At 38.0% G+C, this 15,760-nt stretch overlaps 3 protein-coding genes across 3 annotated transcripts; all 3 read right to left on the bottom strand.

Moving 5' to 3' along the window:
* Nucleotides 1-225: 225 nt before the first annotated feature.
* On the bottom strand, nt 226-3,409 carry LOC134826269 (lysine-specific demethylase 7B-like). The gene has a single exon (XM_063838584.1). The coding sequence runs from the start codon at nt 3,377-3,379 to the stop codon at nt 1,142-1,144; it is 2,238 nt and encodes a 745-aa protein (XP_063694654.1). The 5' UTR covers nt 3,380-3,409; the 3' UTR covers nt 226-1,141.
* Nucleotides 3,410-3,897: 488 nt separating this feature from the next.
* Nucleotides 3,898-4,879, bottom strand: LOC134810990 (2-oxoglutarate and iron-dependent oxygenase JMJD4-like). The gene has a single exon (XM_063817687.1). The coding sequence runs from the start codon at nt 4,877-4,879 to the stop codon at nt 4,040-4,042; it is 840 nt and encodes a 279-aa protein (XP_063673757.1). The 3' UTR covers nt 3,898-4,039.
* On the bottom strand, nt 3,898-7,596 carry LOC134810989 (prolyl 3-hydroxylase 2-like). The gene is made up of 6 exons (XM_063817686.1): nt 7,411-7,596; nt 7,119-7,278; nt 6,740-7,031; nt 6,319-6,615; nt 6,022-6,131; nt 3,898-5,844 (listed from the first exon to the last, which is right to left on the bottom strand). Exons 1-6 carry the CDS (start codon nt 7,587-7,589, stop codon nt 5,707-5,709), a joined length of 1,176 nt encoding a protein of 391 aa, XP_063673756.1. The 5' UTR covers nt 7,590-7,596; the 3' UTR covers nt 3,898-5,706.
* Between the last annotated feature and the right edge of the window lie 8,164 nt (nt 7,597-15,760).

The following is a 15,760-nucleotide window of genomic DNA, read 5'->3' on the forward strand; positions in this document are numbered from 1 at the left end:
GTTAGCAGGAACCCATATAATGCGAGGATGTCGGAGAAGGTAATCAGTTCATCCTACCCTGTAGAATAAATTATATCATCAGTGGTGAAAGGAATGTTTGCAGCTAAATAAACGAGTAGATACAGACTTAGGATTTTAAAATTCCTTCTGGAGGGAACAATTTCGAATCAAAATTTTCGAGTTTGAAAGTTTATGATCGGACGCAGAACAAACAAAAATAATTAGGACACAATTATAATTTAGGTAGTTTGTACATAAAATAGGTTTAATAAACATTGAATAGAACATCATGTTAAATACCATTGAGAAATTTGGGAAACGTTTAAGAACAATTTTAAATAATGACATGATTAAGTACCGTTCGCGTTTTAACCTAAAACTAATTTTAAAATGATATATGTGAATTAAAAAGGCCAAAAAAAGGCCATGATGCCTATTTCATTTGGTAAAAAGCTGCTTATAAATAATCCATAACATAACAACTGCTGCTATTAAAAATAGGACACCTAGGTCAACTAAATAACAGGACACCTAGGTCAACTAAATAATTGTCGCCCTTCAAAAACCGAAAACAAGTCCAATTAACATGTTAATAGAACGTTTAAGTTGTTAAAATGTACTCCGAACCACGGGACGAAACTTGTTAAATCCCTGAACTGTTGTTCACTGACTGTTGTCTTATGTCGCGAGGGAAGCAAGGAATCATTTGGCCTAGAAACTAAGACTGTAAAAAGACTGTATGCTGCTATGCAAATTTCAACACAAAATAATAATCTAGTAATTAGTTTGCCGCGTAAAATCTATACTTAATTCCCTAAAAGTGACAGTTTTAAAATGAAATACCACAATACTCATGTGTCTATGTTTATGTACATATGTACTAATATAAATACTAATTAAGATACCTTAATATCCCCGAACATCATTTATTATTAAACGGAAAATACTAACAGATTTTTATTTGAATTGACATAACCCCTCAAACATAGAATTGTATATTTACAAGCCCCAAGACGTGGCGATCTGATTTTAGAAAGACCACGATTTAAAAATACGAATTGAAGCACAAATAATCGGTATCTATATTGAGATCGTTATCTTTGCAGTTTATCAGAAGAATGACTCGTAAACACTAAACATATTACCGTCTGATAAACGATTTATCAATCTTCAGAAGCTTCCCGAGGCGTTGTTTGGGAGTTCTCAGTCCTTTTTTAACTGATTCAGTCCTTTTTTTGCTGACGTTAGGAGTTTTGGGAGGTGGTGTCGGCTGACGATCTGGTATCGGTAACCTGACTTTGAGTTTGAGGGGAGTGGCTGATGAACAGTTATCAGACTCACCAGTATGCTCATCACTAGCGTCCTGAACACCCATAGTCGGGTAAATGTAATAAGAGTCTTGCTTGCATTTGCTCAGGAATTTCTCTGATTCAAACTCATCAGGACTTTCTTCATTGTAAGTGTTTCTCTTTCCTCTAGCTTGGATTGTGAGTGGAGTTATACTGGGTGTGTCTGGAGTTGGAGGGCTAACCGGCTGTTGTTTTGCTTGTTTTTCTGATTGCTTCTTTAACCGCTTACGAATCTTAGCTATCTCTGGTTTTTCTACCTCACCCAAGGATAAAATGTTTGCAGTTTTCGAAATAGAGTCGTCGCTGTCATAAAGGGGTTTACTTGACTTGCCTGAGTCGACAAAATCGGCCAACGATTTTGGCCTCTTTCTCTTTCTACCACTTTTCGTAACAACTGCAACTTTGGTTTCAACGGGCTTCTCTGACTTTTCTGGAGGTGAGACCTCATTGTTCATTATTATTTTGGGCAATCTAAGTTTTATGGGCCCTTGGGCGACATTGGCCTCAGCACTGTTGTTCTGCTCAGAGTAAAGAAGTGACTTGTTGAATTTTAGTAACAACTTCTCCCCTCGAGGAGGCGGTTCTTTTGTGTCTATGTTAACATGATCCGAATGAAAAGCTGGACTCTTCACTCGTTTTGAAGGACCAGGTTTAGTTTTGACTTTTAAGGGCGACACTTTGGGATTATTACCGCGGTTAATCTTCCCGATAGAGTACACGATCGAGTTGGTTAGTTTAGTTGGGTTGATATGGGGAGGTATTTCTTGAGCATGAAGGTGCTCTTCCTTTTTTGAAATCCATTTTCTCAGTATTGTAACGAGAGCTTTAGCTGACTCCATGAGGCCATGTCTATTATAGCTAAACTCCTTACTGGAGAGAAGCATGTGTATGTGTTCAGCAGCACACCACACCAATACTTCAAAATGAGGGTAACGTACCGTGTTCAGGCACTTCAGTCTCTTCTGTAGTTCGTAACATTGGATGTGGTGAGGCAGGGAGAACATGTTGCAAAACTCGCCCACCAGAGATACACCTTTGGTATCGAGATAGGAAGCAAATATCCAACCTCCGGGAATGTAAACAAACTCATTCTCCCGAGTGTCCAATTTGTAGCAAGCGTTAGCCAGATCCCCGAAAAATCTATCATCACAGCTGTTTATTTTTGTTCGCTCCTCGTATATTTTCAAATTTTCATCAGTTGGAGGAACCAAGTATATTGTCCGGGAACCGAGCATGTTATACACCCACACTGAAGCACCCACCATACCAATTTGAAAATCTACAAAGCTACCAGCATCTCCCATGGATAAAAAGAGCGATTGTTTTGGCTTGCCGAACATAAAGTCTTCGTTGTCGTCGGTTTTTGGCCAAGAAGACTCAACAAGATCAAATTGTCTCAATTGTCGCGGGGGTTTGATGATTCTTGACAGTTTTGTCCCATTGATATCTAATTTATCAACTATGGAGATATTGTCCAAGTTCTCAGCTGAATCTAAATGCTCGATCCATTCTGTCAGTTTTATCGTCCTCTCCTCATTTTCTAAGATATCGTGAATGTTGAGGAGATGGCTGGGAGGCAAGTAGTTTTCAATATCTTTGGAAGTAGATATGGGAGGCACGATGAGTCCTAAACCGACAATGCTTTCTATTAAAATAGGCTTTTGAAGAGTATTTTCGTAAACATACTCAGCAGAAAAGGAGGTACCATTAGCGAGGTAGGTAACTACGTGGCTACTGTCAAGAAATGAAGTGTCGTCCAGTGCTTGGTAAAAGTTCTTGATGGCTGGATGTTCAATAAGCTCAAACTCCTCCGGTTTGTGACTTGCCCGAGGAATGTTGCTCTTTAATTTGGAAGGACCGTGACTGTTCTGACAAGCGGTGCAGTAATACTCCTCGATCTGATCAGCTTCTTTCTCCAGAATGCCCACACAGTCCCCGTGAAACCACTCTTTACACGCGTGACATTCTATCATAAACCGGTGCTCATTGTAGACGCCACGACATATGCAATACAGGTTACTGCTATCCATAAAACGATTACCTTGTGCTACCTGAAATATTGTGATCAGGTCAGGGAAACTGCAGAGCTATATATTACAGCTGCACTGAATAAGTGAATATGGTCAATTAGGATTACAAATTCTAATCAATAGAAAATTGAAGATTTCAGAACAATTTAAATGATCGATCAACTTTGTATAATCTTATTGTACTTAATAGAGTGAACACGATTGTCCCAATTTTGGAAAAAAAAAACAGCCAGGCTGTATAGTGTATACAATATGCAAACAAATATAGGGTGAAGTTTTAAACATTATAGTAAAATGCGTGACTCCACAACTGGGCTCCGCTGCATTACACACGCAGAAGATCTTTCAGGCAAAATATCATGAACTAACGCCCAAAACTTATCCTATGTTTTCTGACAAAATCCGTTATTTCATTAACGCTATACAATTGACTAAACGATTTTATCACATTTTCACAATTGTCCCATGAACTATCACAAGATCTCTTATTTTCTATCGATAATTCTCTAATTAAAACATTGTGATCGGATTGCGATAAATAATAAAGATTAGCTAACACAAAATCTAAAAACTCGGAAAAGTCTAAACCGATATTGGCTCTCAAGAGGAGCTGGCACTGCTCGAACCACTCCTGCTCATTCATCAGGTCCCTACAATCAGTTATCTCCTTCTCCACCAACTCAGCTCGGATGTAAGGTAGCACCACATTCTCGGGACACAGTGAAAGTTTGCCCAGTTGTGGTTGATGGATATGGTATCTGCAGTGTTCAAAACTTGGTGCCACCATCCGCTTGGTACAAAAATACCTTGTCCCGGTCCCTGGATAACGATAACATACTTTAAATTCTTCTCAGAGCACTGCTGTTCTACATTTAGATGGGACAGTGAGTCAAGCTTCAACTCCTCACCAGGGTACATGATTAGCCATTTCTTAGCCCCACACACATTGATAGACCAACTGTAAGATCTGAATACATCAGCGTGGAATGGCGTGTAGGATCCAGCTGGTCCAAAGTAAGAGAAGATATAATCGTCATTCACATCTTCTCTAGTCTTCCAATATCTGTTTAACCAGTCGTCTGAGAATAACTCAGGAACTTGGTAGACTGATTCGGGTGGTGTGTTCTTGGCAAAGTGCCAATCTTTAAGATAATGTGGCAGGGAAAGGAAGTTGTCCCTTGGAAAAGCATCATTCATCTTATCATGTCGAGAAGACTTTAAACTTTTCCAGTATGATATAAATTGGCTGATAGTTTGTTCACTGCAACCAGTCTCCAACCTCTCGTTGAATTCAGTGACTGAGGCTTTACAGCAACCGAAGTTTTCATCCAAGTAGTCTAGGTTAGGAGAGCCATCCTTTAAAACCCAAGTATGTCGAGCTGGCCAGTCTTCAGATATCCAGTTCCCAAACGTACAGGGAGTGTTGCTCTGCAAGTACAACTCAAATGTCTCGTATGATACAGCTTCTTCAAAGTGGTGAAATGGAACAACTGCCTCCATGCGTTTAGACTCGCATTTCACTAAAGATTTCACTAAAGATAAAAGGTCCAATATATAGCTGATCCTGTGAACCTGCGATCAAATTTCAACGTATCAACATTATTTTTAATCAATTTGCTACATAAGAGATCGTTCACATAGTACGTAATCAATTTTTTAACAATTTTAACCCCCCCCCCCTCTCTGTAGTCAGTTTTACACATAATTGTTGTGTCAAAATTACACTAGCGTAATCATTTGGAACCCCCCCCCCCTCTCGGCTGATTACGTAATATGTAAACGACCACTAATATCATTGTATACTTTACTCGATATTTGTGAGGAAAAATTGAGGGAAACAAAAAGTTCTTAATGTGCTGAATTGTTAATGAAATAGTTACAGTTAATAACATCATAGATGTTTAATACACGATTACGATAATATATAAATTAATTGAAAGATTTGAATGCAATAAATTTTGAAATCCTTATAAAAGTTCTGTAAATTCCCATACAAAAATAAACTAAAAAAATAGAAAAAGCTACCGAATTGATAACTTCGAATATAGTATTGATATTATTGAAAAGTTTACAAATTATAAAAACCCAGAATTATAAATGAAAGTGACTAAAGACTGGAATGCTGGCGAGGAGGTGAGCCCTTTTTTAAAATAGCGATTCTGGGGTAAACCCCAGAAGTCAACCCCCATCAGTATCCAAGTCTATAAATCTATAATACTTATGTTTGAATTTTATGATATAAGCTCTATAATTTAAATTAAAGTAAGCTAAAAAATTTCCCACTATAAAAAGTTAAAGTTCATCATTCCAAAAGAGATCGAATACAACTAATAAGAATTTCTCCAAAGAATATTTTTGTCAGCGTTGAGTTCCGAAATGAGGCCCATATCACCGAGCATGTAATCCTGCTTATCTTTCAGCCTTTTCCTCATCTCCTTCTTACCCACTATTGCTGACAGCACCTCCTGCAACATTATTAAATTTCATAATATTTCAAATCAACAGAAATATATTATAGGAATTGATAAGTTACAATCGGAAAGAGAATAAAGGAGAGGTATTTTGAATATTTAGATTAACTTAATTAAAACTCAGTTGAATATTAATCAATTAGTAAATTTTCCATCGAATAGATAACGAACCATGTCTAAAGAATTCTCCTCGATAAGGCTGCTAAGCATAGTAAGTTGGTCAGGTACAGTTCCCAATTGTTCGGTGTAATATTTCAGATTGTTCGTCATCGTCTGATCGCCTGTTAAGTGTTATGAGTAATCAGTAAAGGTTCATGTTGAATGTTGATGTAGCTACGTAACGCTACTTCCCAATTAGACTTAATTATAAACTTCAATTTACGGTTAACTAATTAACTAATTAACTAATTAACTAATCGTATCAAGAACAGTTATTTTCACAATTACTGAGTCAGCTGATCTATTCACCTGGATTTAAAGTAAGATAAGCAGCTGCTATCTGATAGGCGAACTCGAGATCCTTTGTCTGAAATGCACTGAATTGCAGGTAATTCAGCAGTTGAGGAAGATAGTCCTCTCTGAGGTCGGTCATTTTGTCGAACTTGCCCAGACATCTGTATCTGCACTCCATTACCTTGTGGTACAACTTTACAAACTGATCCTGGAAAGTGCTGGTATCGTTTAGATCTGGTAGTACCTTCCCTTCAAACTCATCGTAGCCAGTAGCACACAGTATTTTACATTTCGTTACCTCTTCTACGTACACTGAAAATGGAAGATTACCATTTTGAATAAAAAGATTAAGCTTAATTAATGCGTTTAATGTCACCAACACACAATAACACTGTGTCAAAAACATCAAAAATGGTATTAAAATAACAAAACTTACGTATCAGAGCTGAATCAAGGTGTTGTGAGGCACCAGCGTAATCCATGTTAGTGTAGGATTTAACGCCCATGTTGAACTTGTCCAAACTGTCCGGCTGCTCGTGACGCAACATTCCAGATAGATCCCTGATCTTCCTACCGTAGAAGTTAACATTCCCCTGCATCATCTCACTATCCTGGTTATACTTGAGGTTGACGAGGGCTGCTTCGTAAGCTGAGGTCAAGTCTCCTATCTGGTAGTAGGAGAACTGCAGAAAACTGAAGGGCTTCCGAGTTTTAAAATCTTTAATTGCCTGAAACGATTATTTGTTATAATTTATGACATAATAATATATTGGAAGCTCAAGAAATTGCTCAGTTCTTGCTGTAAAAGATCTTACCCATAACGGCAACTGAAGGGGCTGTCCAAACAGATTCTTCATACACTTTCTGGTACACTTTTCGCCGGTTACCAAAGACAGAAAGAAGAGTTGTTGAGAAGACTGGCTACCTTCCTCAGAACAGCGCTGGAAACACTTTACTAGCATCACATCGCGATACCTGGTCAGTGGACAGGTGGTTAATGTGAAAATATTAACATTAATTGTTGATTAGCACGGAAATTTTCCTTAACTGGATTAAATTTTAGCAAAAAAGCAATATCACAAAACTCGAATCAAAATAAACATGTACCTTTTGTCAGCAAGAGCCAATTCAGTGAAATACTGAGTTCTTTGATAATCCGAATTACGATAGTGTACTAAAGAAGTTTGATACAACTGAAGGTAATCCTCCTTCGAAGGGATAGAGTGGTCGACTACCAGTTGACTTTCAGAAGGTTCCAAAAGAACGGCAATGAGTAACAGCAACATAGCTGGAAGAACTGGGAGATTTAAAAATTACGATCATAATGAAGGATAAATAATGTATTAAAATGAATATATGTAAATATGGTACAAGAATGTCTTGTTAAATTGCTTAAGAAGTGTGTATTGAATCTGTGACGATAACATCAAAAACAGGTTTCGAAGGTTGTGCATCAGAAATATGACACAAAAAGCTTCACAAAGTAAATCGCATTGTATTCACTGTAGATAAAATGAGTAAAATTAATAAGTCAAACATATTTCATTCGATTCACTCACTTGATTATCTGCCAAATTATAATACTGGTTATAGATTGTGCATTATTACAATTCAAAATTAAAATCCTCTTAAATTATGTAATTCATGATTCCAGGAAAAAATTGGTTAGAAATATGATAAAAAAGTTATTCAATTATTAATGGAGATACCTATAAATATTATAAAAAATATATATAAACATAAATAAAAAATTGCTGTGACTAAAAATTTCTGCATTCTATGCAGATCTGATGTGTACCAAATGAATGTAAAAGTTTCACTCGTGCATAAGTTTTAAAGTCAAAAATATCAATCATAAAGGTTAGGAAAACCATGGTAATCTTTCCTTTCTTCTTCAAAGCTTGAACATCTTTCACATCTTCCAAAGATGATAAACTTAAAAAAGCGATTGTGCAGTTGTTCGATCAGCTCATAGGACTCAGCAAAAAAGTGTTTTTCTTTGCAAATGGGGCATTTCTTGTAATTTTCTCCGCCTGGAGCCCAAAGCTCTAAAATACATTTTTGATGGAAAATGTGGTGACAGTCCAGCTTAGCAACTCTAAGGTCATTTATACTAATTTTATAAGTGCAGAGAAAACAGTTTGGTAGGTTTGAACCACCAGCAAGACCAAACCGGAAACGTCTGAAATCGACAGTTTCATCACCATAACATGTTCGCTGAGTGGCAAGGCCATGTTTTAAGTAGAAATGTGTGTGAGCATCTTTATCAGCAGTGTCCAGATCTTTGAATAAGGGGAGAATGTTATTTCCCATAACCTTACCACATTGTAAAGGTTTTGTTATATCCACTTCTTCCATGGTCTCCCGAATCTTGTGGAAAACAGCTAACTCTGGAATATTTTCGTTTTCAGGTTCATAAAGATACAACATTATATATTGTAGGGTTATTTCAAGGGCTTTGTGAAGTCTTCTCTTATTCTTAAATGCGTTGGTATCACTGAAGTTTTTCGCTTGGAATCTTTTAAGCACTGCTGGATCATTCCTGATTTTGTGTTCCTTCATTTTTATATAATAAGCAGTACAATAATCAAAAGCACGATGTCCACGATTTTAATATCCACATTGAAGACGAAAATGATTCAGTTGCACAAAGGTTTAATTCACTACTTAAGTCTTGTGGGTGGGTGCAACAAATTTCAGCTGCAACACACAGAGATGGGGGCATATTAGATCTTGTAATTACCAGGGATGGTTCTTTTACTCACGATTGCATTGAAGTTCTAGATCCTGTCATTACTGATTCTGGTACATCGTCTGACCACTACTTTGTTGCTTTCAATTGCAATGTATCTCCAGCACCCATAGGCACTCTAGAACCAATTACTTACAGAAAAATTGCTTGCATAGACCTAGATGCTTTTGTTGAGGACATTCTTAAGTCAAAACTATGTGACACTGATTGCTTCAATGACCTCGATAGTGCAGTTGATATCTATGAGTCTGAGTTGAGCAGTATTTTGGACAAGCATGCTAAAGAAAAAACTTTCATCCCAAGAAAAGATCATAACGCTGAATGGTGGTCTACACACTGTCAACAAGCAAAAGCAATGAGAAGAAAGATTGAGAGACTGTATCAAAAGAATCATGATTGCCCAGATTATAAACGACTGTACAGGAAAGCATCAGAGAGAGCATCCTCAGTCATTGTATCCACAAGAGATCACTTCTACAAAACAAGGTTACAAGATAGTGCAGGTGATGCTAAAAAGACTTATTCCATCGTTAATAAGTTGCTCAATAAAGAAAAAGTTAGTACTACTACACCTTCTTGCTCTTCAAATCTTGAGAGTGCTAACAACTTTGCACAGTTCTTTAAATCAAAGGTCGACAACATATACAACAACATTTATTTAGAACAACAATCGCAAGATTTTCCTAACTCAGATGAATTTGTTCCTCTTTCTAATAGCCCAAAGATAGTACAATTCCGTCATGTGTCTGATGAAGAACTAGTAAGCATCATAAAGAATATGTCTAACAAATTCTGTGATCTTGACCCCATACCTACAAAGATTCTCATCAAGTGTCTCCCAGAACTCCTTCCTCTGATCTCATTTATAGTCAATGAATCATTAGTTAAAGGTGAGTTTCCTATAAAACTGAAGGAGGCTCTCATTCGTCCAAGTTTGAAGAAACGTGGCCTTGACGGTGAATCTCTATCTAACTATAGGCCTATTAGCAATCTCTCATTCTTGTCAAAAATCATTGAGAAGTGTGTATCTATACAGCTCACCAGTTATCTTGAGGATAACAACTTGCTTTCTAAAGTTCAGTCCGGCTATAGGAAGTTTCATAGCTGTGAAACTGCAACAACCAGAATCCATAATGACATCTTGATAACTATTGACAAGAAAACTAAAGTTGTTCTTTTACTTCTAGATTTGAGTGCTGCCTTTGATACTGTCAATCACCCAAGATTAATCAAGAAGCTAAGATCTGCTTATGGCATTACAGGCATTGCTCTTACATGGATCAGGTCCTACTTGGCTAACCGTTCATTTTGTGTCAAAGTCAAGGATTCGTCTTCCTCAGCAACTGTTCTTGAGATAGGTGTGCCACAAGGTTCAATCCTTGGCCCCCTGCTATTCATATTGTACACCAAAGATCTTGAGAACATTGCAAGTATGCATGGGTGCTGTATTCATTTGTATGCTGATGACACCCAGCTGTATTTCACTCTTGATTCTGATGACCCATCACAGCTAGAGCACAATATGGAACACTGTATGTCTGATATCAAGAAATGGATGACAAACAATTTCCTTCAACTGAATTCTTCTAAGACTTAAGTCATCGTTATATCCTCTAAATTTGACTCAACAAATATTCCAGCCTCTCTACAGATTGTTAAGGATCAAGAGCCACATGTTGTTAGTGGAACTGTGAAGAGTCTTGGGCTGTATTTGGACAGTTATCTTTCAATGAGTGATCAGATTACGTCAGTGGTTCAAGCATGTAATATTCAGATCAGAAATTTGTGGTTTATTGCATCAAAACGGTCTTTTAACCTTAAGATTCAGCTTGTTCATGCTCTAGTACTCTCTAGAATTGATTATTGCAATAGCGTATATTTTGGACTGAGCTCTTATGATTTAAGTCGTTTACAGAAGGTGCAAAATTCTGCTGTAAGATTTATTTTCGGGAGAGGAAGAAAGGCACACACTACTCCACTACTTAAGAAAGTTCATTTTCTACCAGTTAGATTTAGAATAGATTTTAAGATTGCCCTACTTGCCTACAAGTGTTTAAATAATATAGCTCCTCCTTACTTAAAAGAGCTGATATCTCCTAGGCAGCAAAGTTTTAAAAATGTACGTCTTGATAATGATTATTTTTACCTTAGTTTTCCGCCCTCTCCTAACTATGTAAACACAGAGAAAGCTTTTAGTCACTGTGCAGTTAAAGTATTTAATTCCTTGCCATACGACATAAGATCAGCTGAGTCAGTTACATCTTTCAAGACCAAACTTAAAACATACTTCTTTTTTCTTTTCTCTAGCATTTGATTGATTTTGCATTTACATAGGTAAAATGAACTTGTCATGTCTAATTATCAATTAAACTAAGCTCAGTTAATGTAAGAGCCGCTTTAGAAAGCACTGGAGTTTATCTCCAGGATTAAATTATATCGAGTTATATGATTTAGCTGTAAGGCGGTTTATAAATGTTGTAATTATTATTATTATATCAAAGAACTCAGGATCCAATTTTTGAAGAGAATTCACTAGTTCTTCCAGCTTAGCTTTTGCACACATTTCAGATATGCTGAAACAACCTTCATTCTCCAAGCCATTTATAATAAAATTTTGAAGACCAAGGTGGTAGATCACAGACCTTGCAATGAGCAGAGATCGCCCCTCAGCATCAGGTGATGTGAACTTTGACTGAAATGGTTCAATCTTGGGAGATGGTTTTTCAAATCTGTAGGAGGAGTAGGCCATAATCATATATATATAACGAATTCTCTTGGTTCCATTAAGTCATCTGACGTTGGCTGAGGAAGAATTGTTAGAGCTTTGGATGCGTATTCTCCAAGATTTACAAGCTTCAACTTGTACATTTTGTTCTTTTTCTCACCAGTCAATATTTGGCACTGATAGCGACCCTCCCATGGATTTTCGTGATCAAAATCAAGAACTTGGCATTTGTGATGGTTAAGATTTTTACCAACTTCACTCTTCAAATGCAAAATAACGAAGTCATGTCCAATAACATCTTCATCTCGAACTTCTCTTATTTTAGCAAGAGCATCTCTTTCTATACTTAGCCATGATTCGGGCTCTGATGAGTCACACGAATCTGCTGCACAGATGCCATTATTGGAGAGCATCTGAATTTTAATGAGTGAAACATAAAACCATCATATTCTACGTTTAAGGAACTAATAAATAAAACGTCGACTTATTGGAAAGTCACTATACGGAGGATACTATATGAAGGTTACTATACGGAACCAGTTAATAACAGACCAACGTTATACAGGATGATAGATGGAAGTTCTTATTGAAATTAATTTGAAACATGAGCAGAACTGTGATATGGTGATCTAAGATATGAGGGGGGGGTGTATTTGTGGTCTCACACGCAAATCAAAAGAGTCATGCTTTAACATCGACCAGAATCACACCCCGGTAAATCAATATCTCAATATAGGTTATGATAATTGAAAATTAAACATTTTCTTTCTCCTTCAATGGTCGGGTCTACGGTCTGTTAATATAATTCCCCTCCATGCTGAAGACAAAGGTACTAAAATTGTCCCTAAATTATGGAATGAGCTGCCTCTTGAAATTAGTTGTTGTGCCACTATGATTACACATCTTCAAACAGTATACACAAAATGTCACAATGACCCTATTAACGGGCGTTGCGGCGTGCGCGCGCTTATAATGCAAGCACAAAGGCTCTAGTTAGAGCTTACTGGGCCGCGCTCAGCCTGTCATTCCGCCTAATCTCTATTCGGTTTATCAACATTAAAGCCTGGGGTCCTCAGGTAAGTTAGAGCAATTATATTTCGAAATCAGCGTTTTAAAAAAAACCAATTCAAATTGGTTTTGATTGCAGTCAATTTGGAAATTTTGAGAAAGGTTTTCAGTTGTCACACTAAAATTGTTTTAAAAATGTTATTATAATTTTTAAAATTCTTGCGTCTTTTTATTTTTAAACAAATTATTTCAATTGTTAAAAATTGAAAATATTGTGTAGGCATATACTTTTGAAGCACCCTATAGTTTCATAATAGGCTTGTAGCGCGATGCACTACTGGGTCGCGCGCGCGCATCCAATAATGCTTCTCGCAACCACAGATCGTATGCAGATCGGCGAGATGCGAAGGATTGACATCGTGAATCAAATAATAGGCCCAAAGAATATTTGTAATTTGTATTAGCATGGCAATTAGTTTTGACGGATATTGCTTGTCTAAATTTGTTCGAAGTAGCGCGCGCGCCGCGGTTTCTTCTCGAAATGGCCCGAGGCAAGTGCTAGCTAACATTTTAATTGACGATGTCAATTCATGGCAGCTCGGCGCGGCACAGTAGCGCATCTCGCCGATCTAACAGGTCGCTGTGAGAAGCCTTATTGAGTGCGCGGCGCGGCACAGTAACGCATCGCGCTACAAGCTAACATTTTAAATAATTATTAACAGGGCCTGTTTAGTGACTAGTGTTTAAGCAATAACGTACACTTTAAATCTGTTTCGGTCTTTCATTGTATCACGTCGTGACCCCCACACCCCACGGGGAATGAAATTAAATTATTGGATGCCAGGAACTAGAAATAAATATACTGGAATATTGTGATTCCATGGAGAGGTCTAATTCTAATTGGAACCATCAAGGGGAATGAAATTAAATTAGTGGATGCCAGGAACTAGAAATAAATATACTGGAATACTGTGTTTCCATGGAGAGGTCTAATTCTAATTGGAACCATCAAGGGGAATGAAATTAAATTATCGGATGCCAGGAACTAGAAATAAATATACTGGAATATTGTGATTCCATGGAGAGGTCTAATTCTAATTGGAACCATCAAAGGGAATGAAATTAAATTATTGGATGCCAGGAACTAGAAATAAATATACTGGAATACTGTGTTTCCATGGAGAGGTCTAATTCTAATTGGAACCCCACGGTCGTTTCACCCTATAGTGTTGATACAGGCGAGCCGTGCACTCGTGCGCGGCGGGTCATGCAACGTATGACAAGTCTTTCATTGTGCATTGTGTGAGTTCCCACATTTGTTGGTTGAGCTGATTTCGGGGTCCAGGCTCCTTCCTTTTTAAGGTGGTATCATTTCCTTGAGATTTGTGCACCTGGGGACCTCAAGCTATGTTCATAAACAGCCCAGTAACAAAATTATGGAGAAACAAAACATAAATTTGAGTAGAGCATTCGACACTGTTAATGGTTAAGAAAAAGACTGTCATTTTACTGCATGTTGCTGTTTGGTCAAAAGATGATGTTTGATCAGTAGTATAGTGCAGGATTTACTTTACAATACTTTACTAAAGGTTGGAGCAGCTATAGTGAAACGACAGTGGAGGTCACTACGTGATACAAACGTTTCCTGTTGGCGTCCCTTCCCCTCTTAAGGTAAAACTGCTGGTAAAATCTTTAAAAAGGTGTGTTTCCGGCAAAATGCAACAAATTTGCTAGTACTTTAGTTAAGTTTTTCAAAATCCTCGCACAGCGGAGTCAGCAGGGCTCTTCGTTACTGGGTTAGGGTAAACTTAACAAAGTCTGTAGAGTCTGAGAGTCTACTTGGATCTTTTTAAGGTGACAGCAAATCAGGTAGGCTTTTCATGCTTGACCTTTTGGAAGCCTACCACCTAAAAGCTGTATCAGATAAACCAAACCCAACAACAAGATAAGATACAAGGGCAGGTCTCTCCCACAAGTTGGGATGGTCTGATGTGCTTATCTCCTTTTCAGAAACTCTTAGCCAATCTGTTGTCTGTGCTGAGGCACTATACTAGCTGTAGGGGGGTTCGTCCTATGAGCCAGAGAGTGTGTATCACCAGCTGAAGCTGTACCAAATCACAGCTTGGTAAACCAAACCCACCTTTCTCTATTCTGGGACTACCAACTGAGTGCAGCAGAGGCGGCTATTGAGGGCGTCCAGGCGTCCGTGGACGCCCTAAAATTATTATCTGGTGGCTGGTGCTTGAAAATAGAAATAGCGATTAGTAACGGTATTCGGAAATATCTAACCGCAATATAAAGCTCTCTATTCATTCAAACGTTCTAATGTAAGCGCACGCATGATCTTTGTGAAATTTTGTGTTGTAGGGTGTCCATTCCTCGCTGAGATCGTACACGTGTGTGTCCTGTTTCACTCATGTTATAAGTTTTTGTTTTTGTTTATTTGCTGTCGCCTGTGACACAGTGGCGTAACGTTGCCTGTTGGCGCCCCCCTGCCGAAAAAAGCGCCCCCCTGTTGGCGCCCCCTCCCCTTTTTGTGCCCCTCCCTAAAATTGAACAAATTAGGTGATTTTAAAGAATACGCGCCGGTAAAATCTCTAAAAAAGTGTGTATCTAGAGCAAAACGCGCAGTTTTGCTAGTACTTTAGTTAAGTTTTCGAAATTTTCCCACATTCAAACGACGATTTGGCGCCCCCCTAAGACGGCGCCCCCCTGCACAGCGGGGTCAGCAGGGCCTTTCGTTACGCCACTGCTGTGACACATTACATACATGAGGCACTTTGGCCTGTGTGTAACTGTAATGTACAATGGAATAGTTTAATTAATTAATTAACTCTCTGCTATGGTAATGGTATTGTATGCAGTCATCGATGAATAGACATCGGCAGTTTAGGGGGGGTCGGACACCCAACAAAACTGCCAGCCAGCTCCCACAAGCCGCCTCTGGAGTGCAGTAGTAGTGGGAGCAGTGG

Source organism: Bolinopsis microptera, chromosome 2 (assembly GCF_026151205.1).
Source record: "Bolinopsis microptera isolate Bmic1 chromosome 2, MBARI_Bmic_1.0, whole genome shotgun sequence".
Classification (NCBI taxonomy): Eukaryota; Metazoa; Ctenophora; class Tentaculata; order Lobata; family Bolinopsidae; genus Bolinopsis; species Bolinopsis microptera.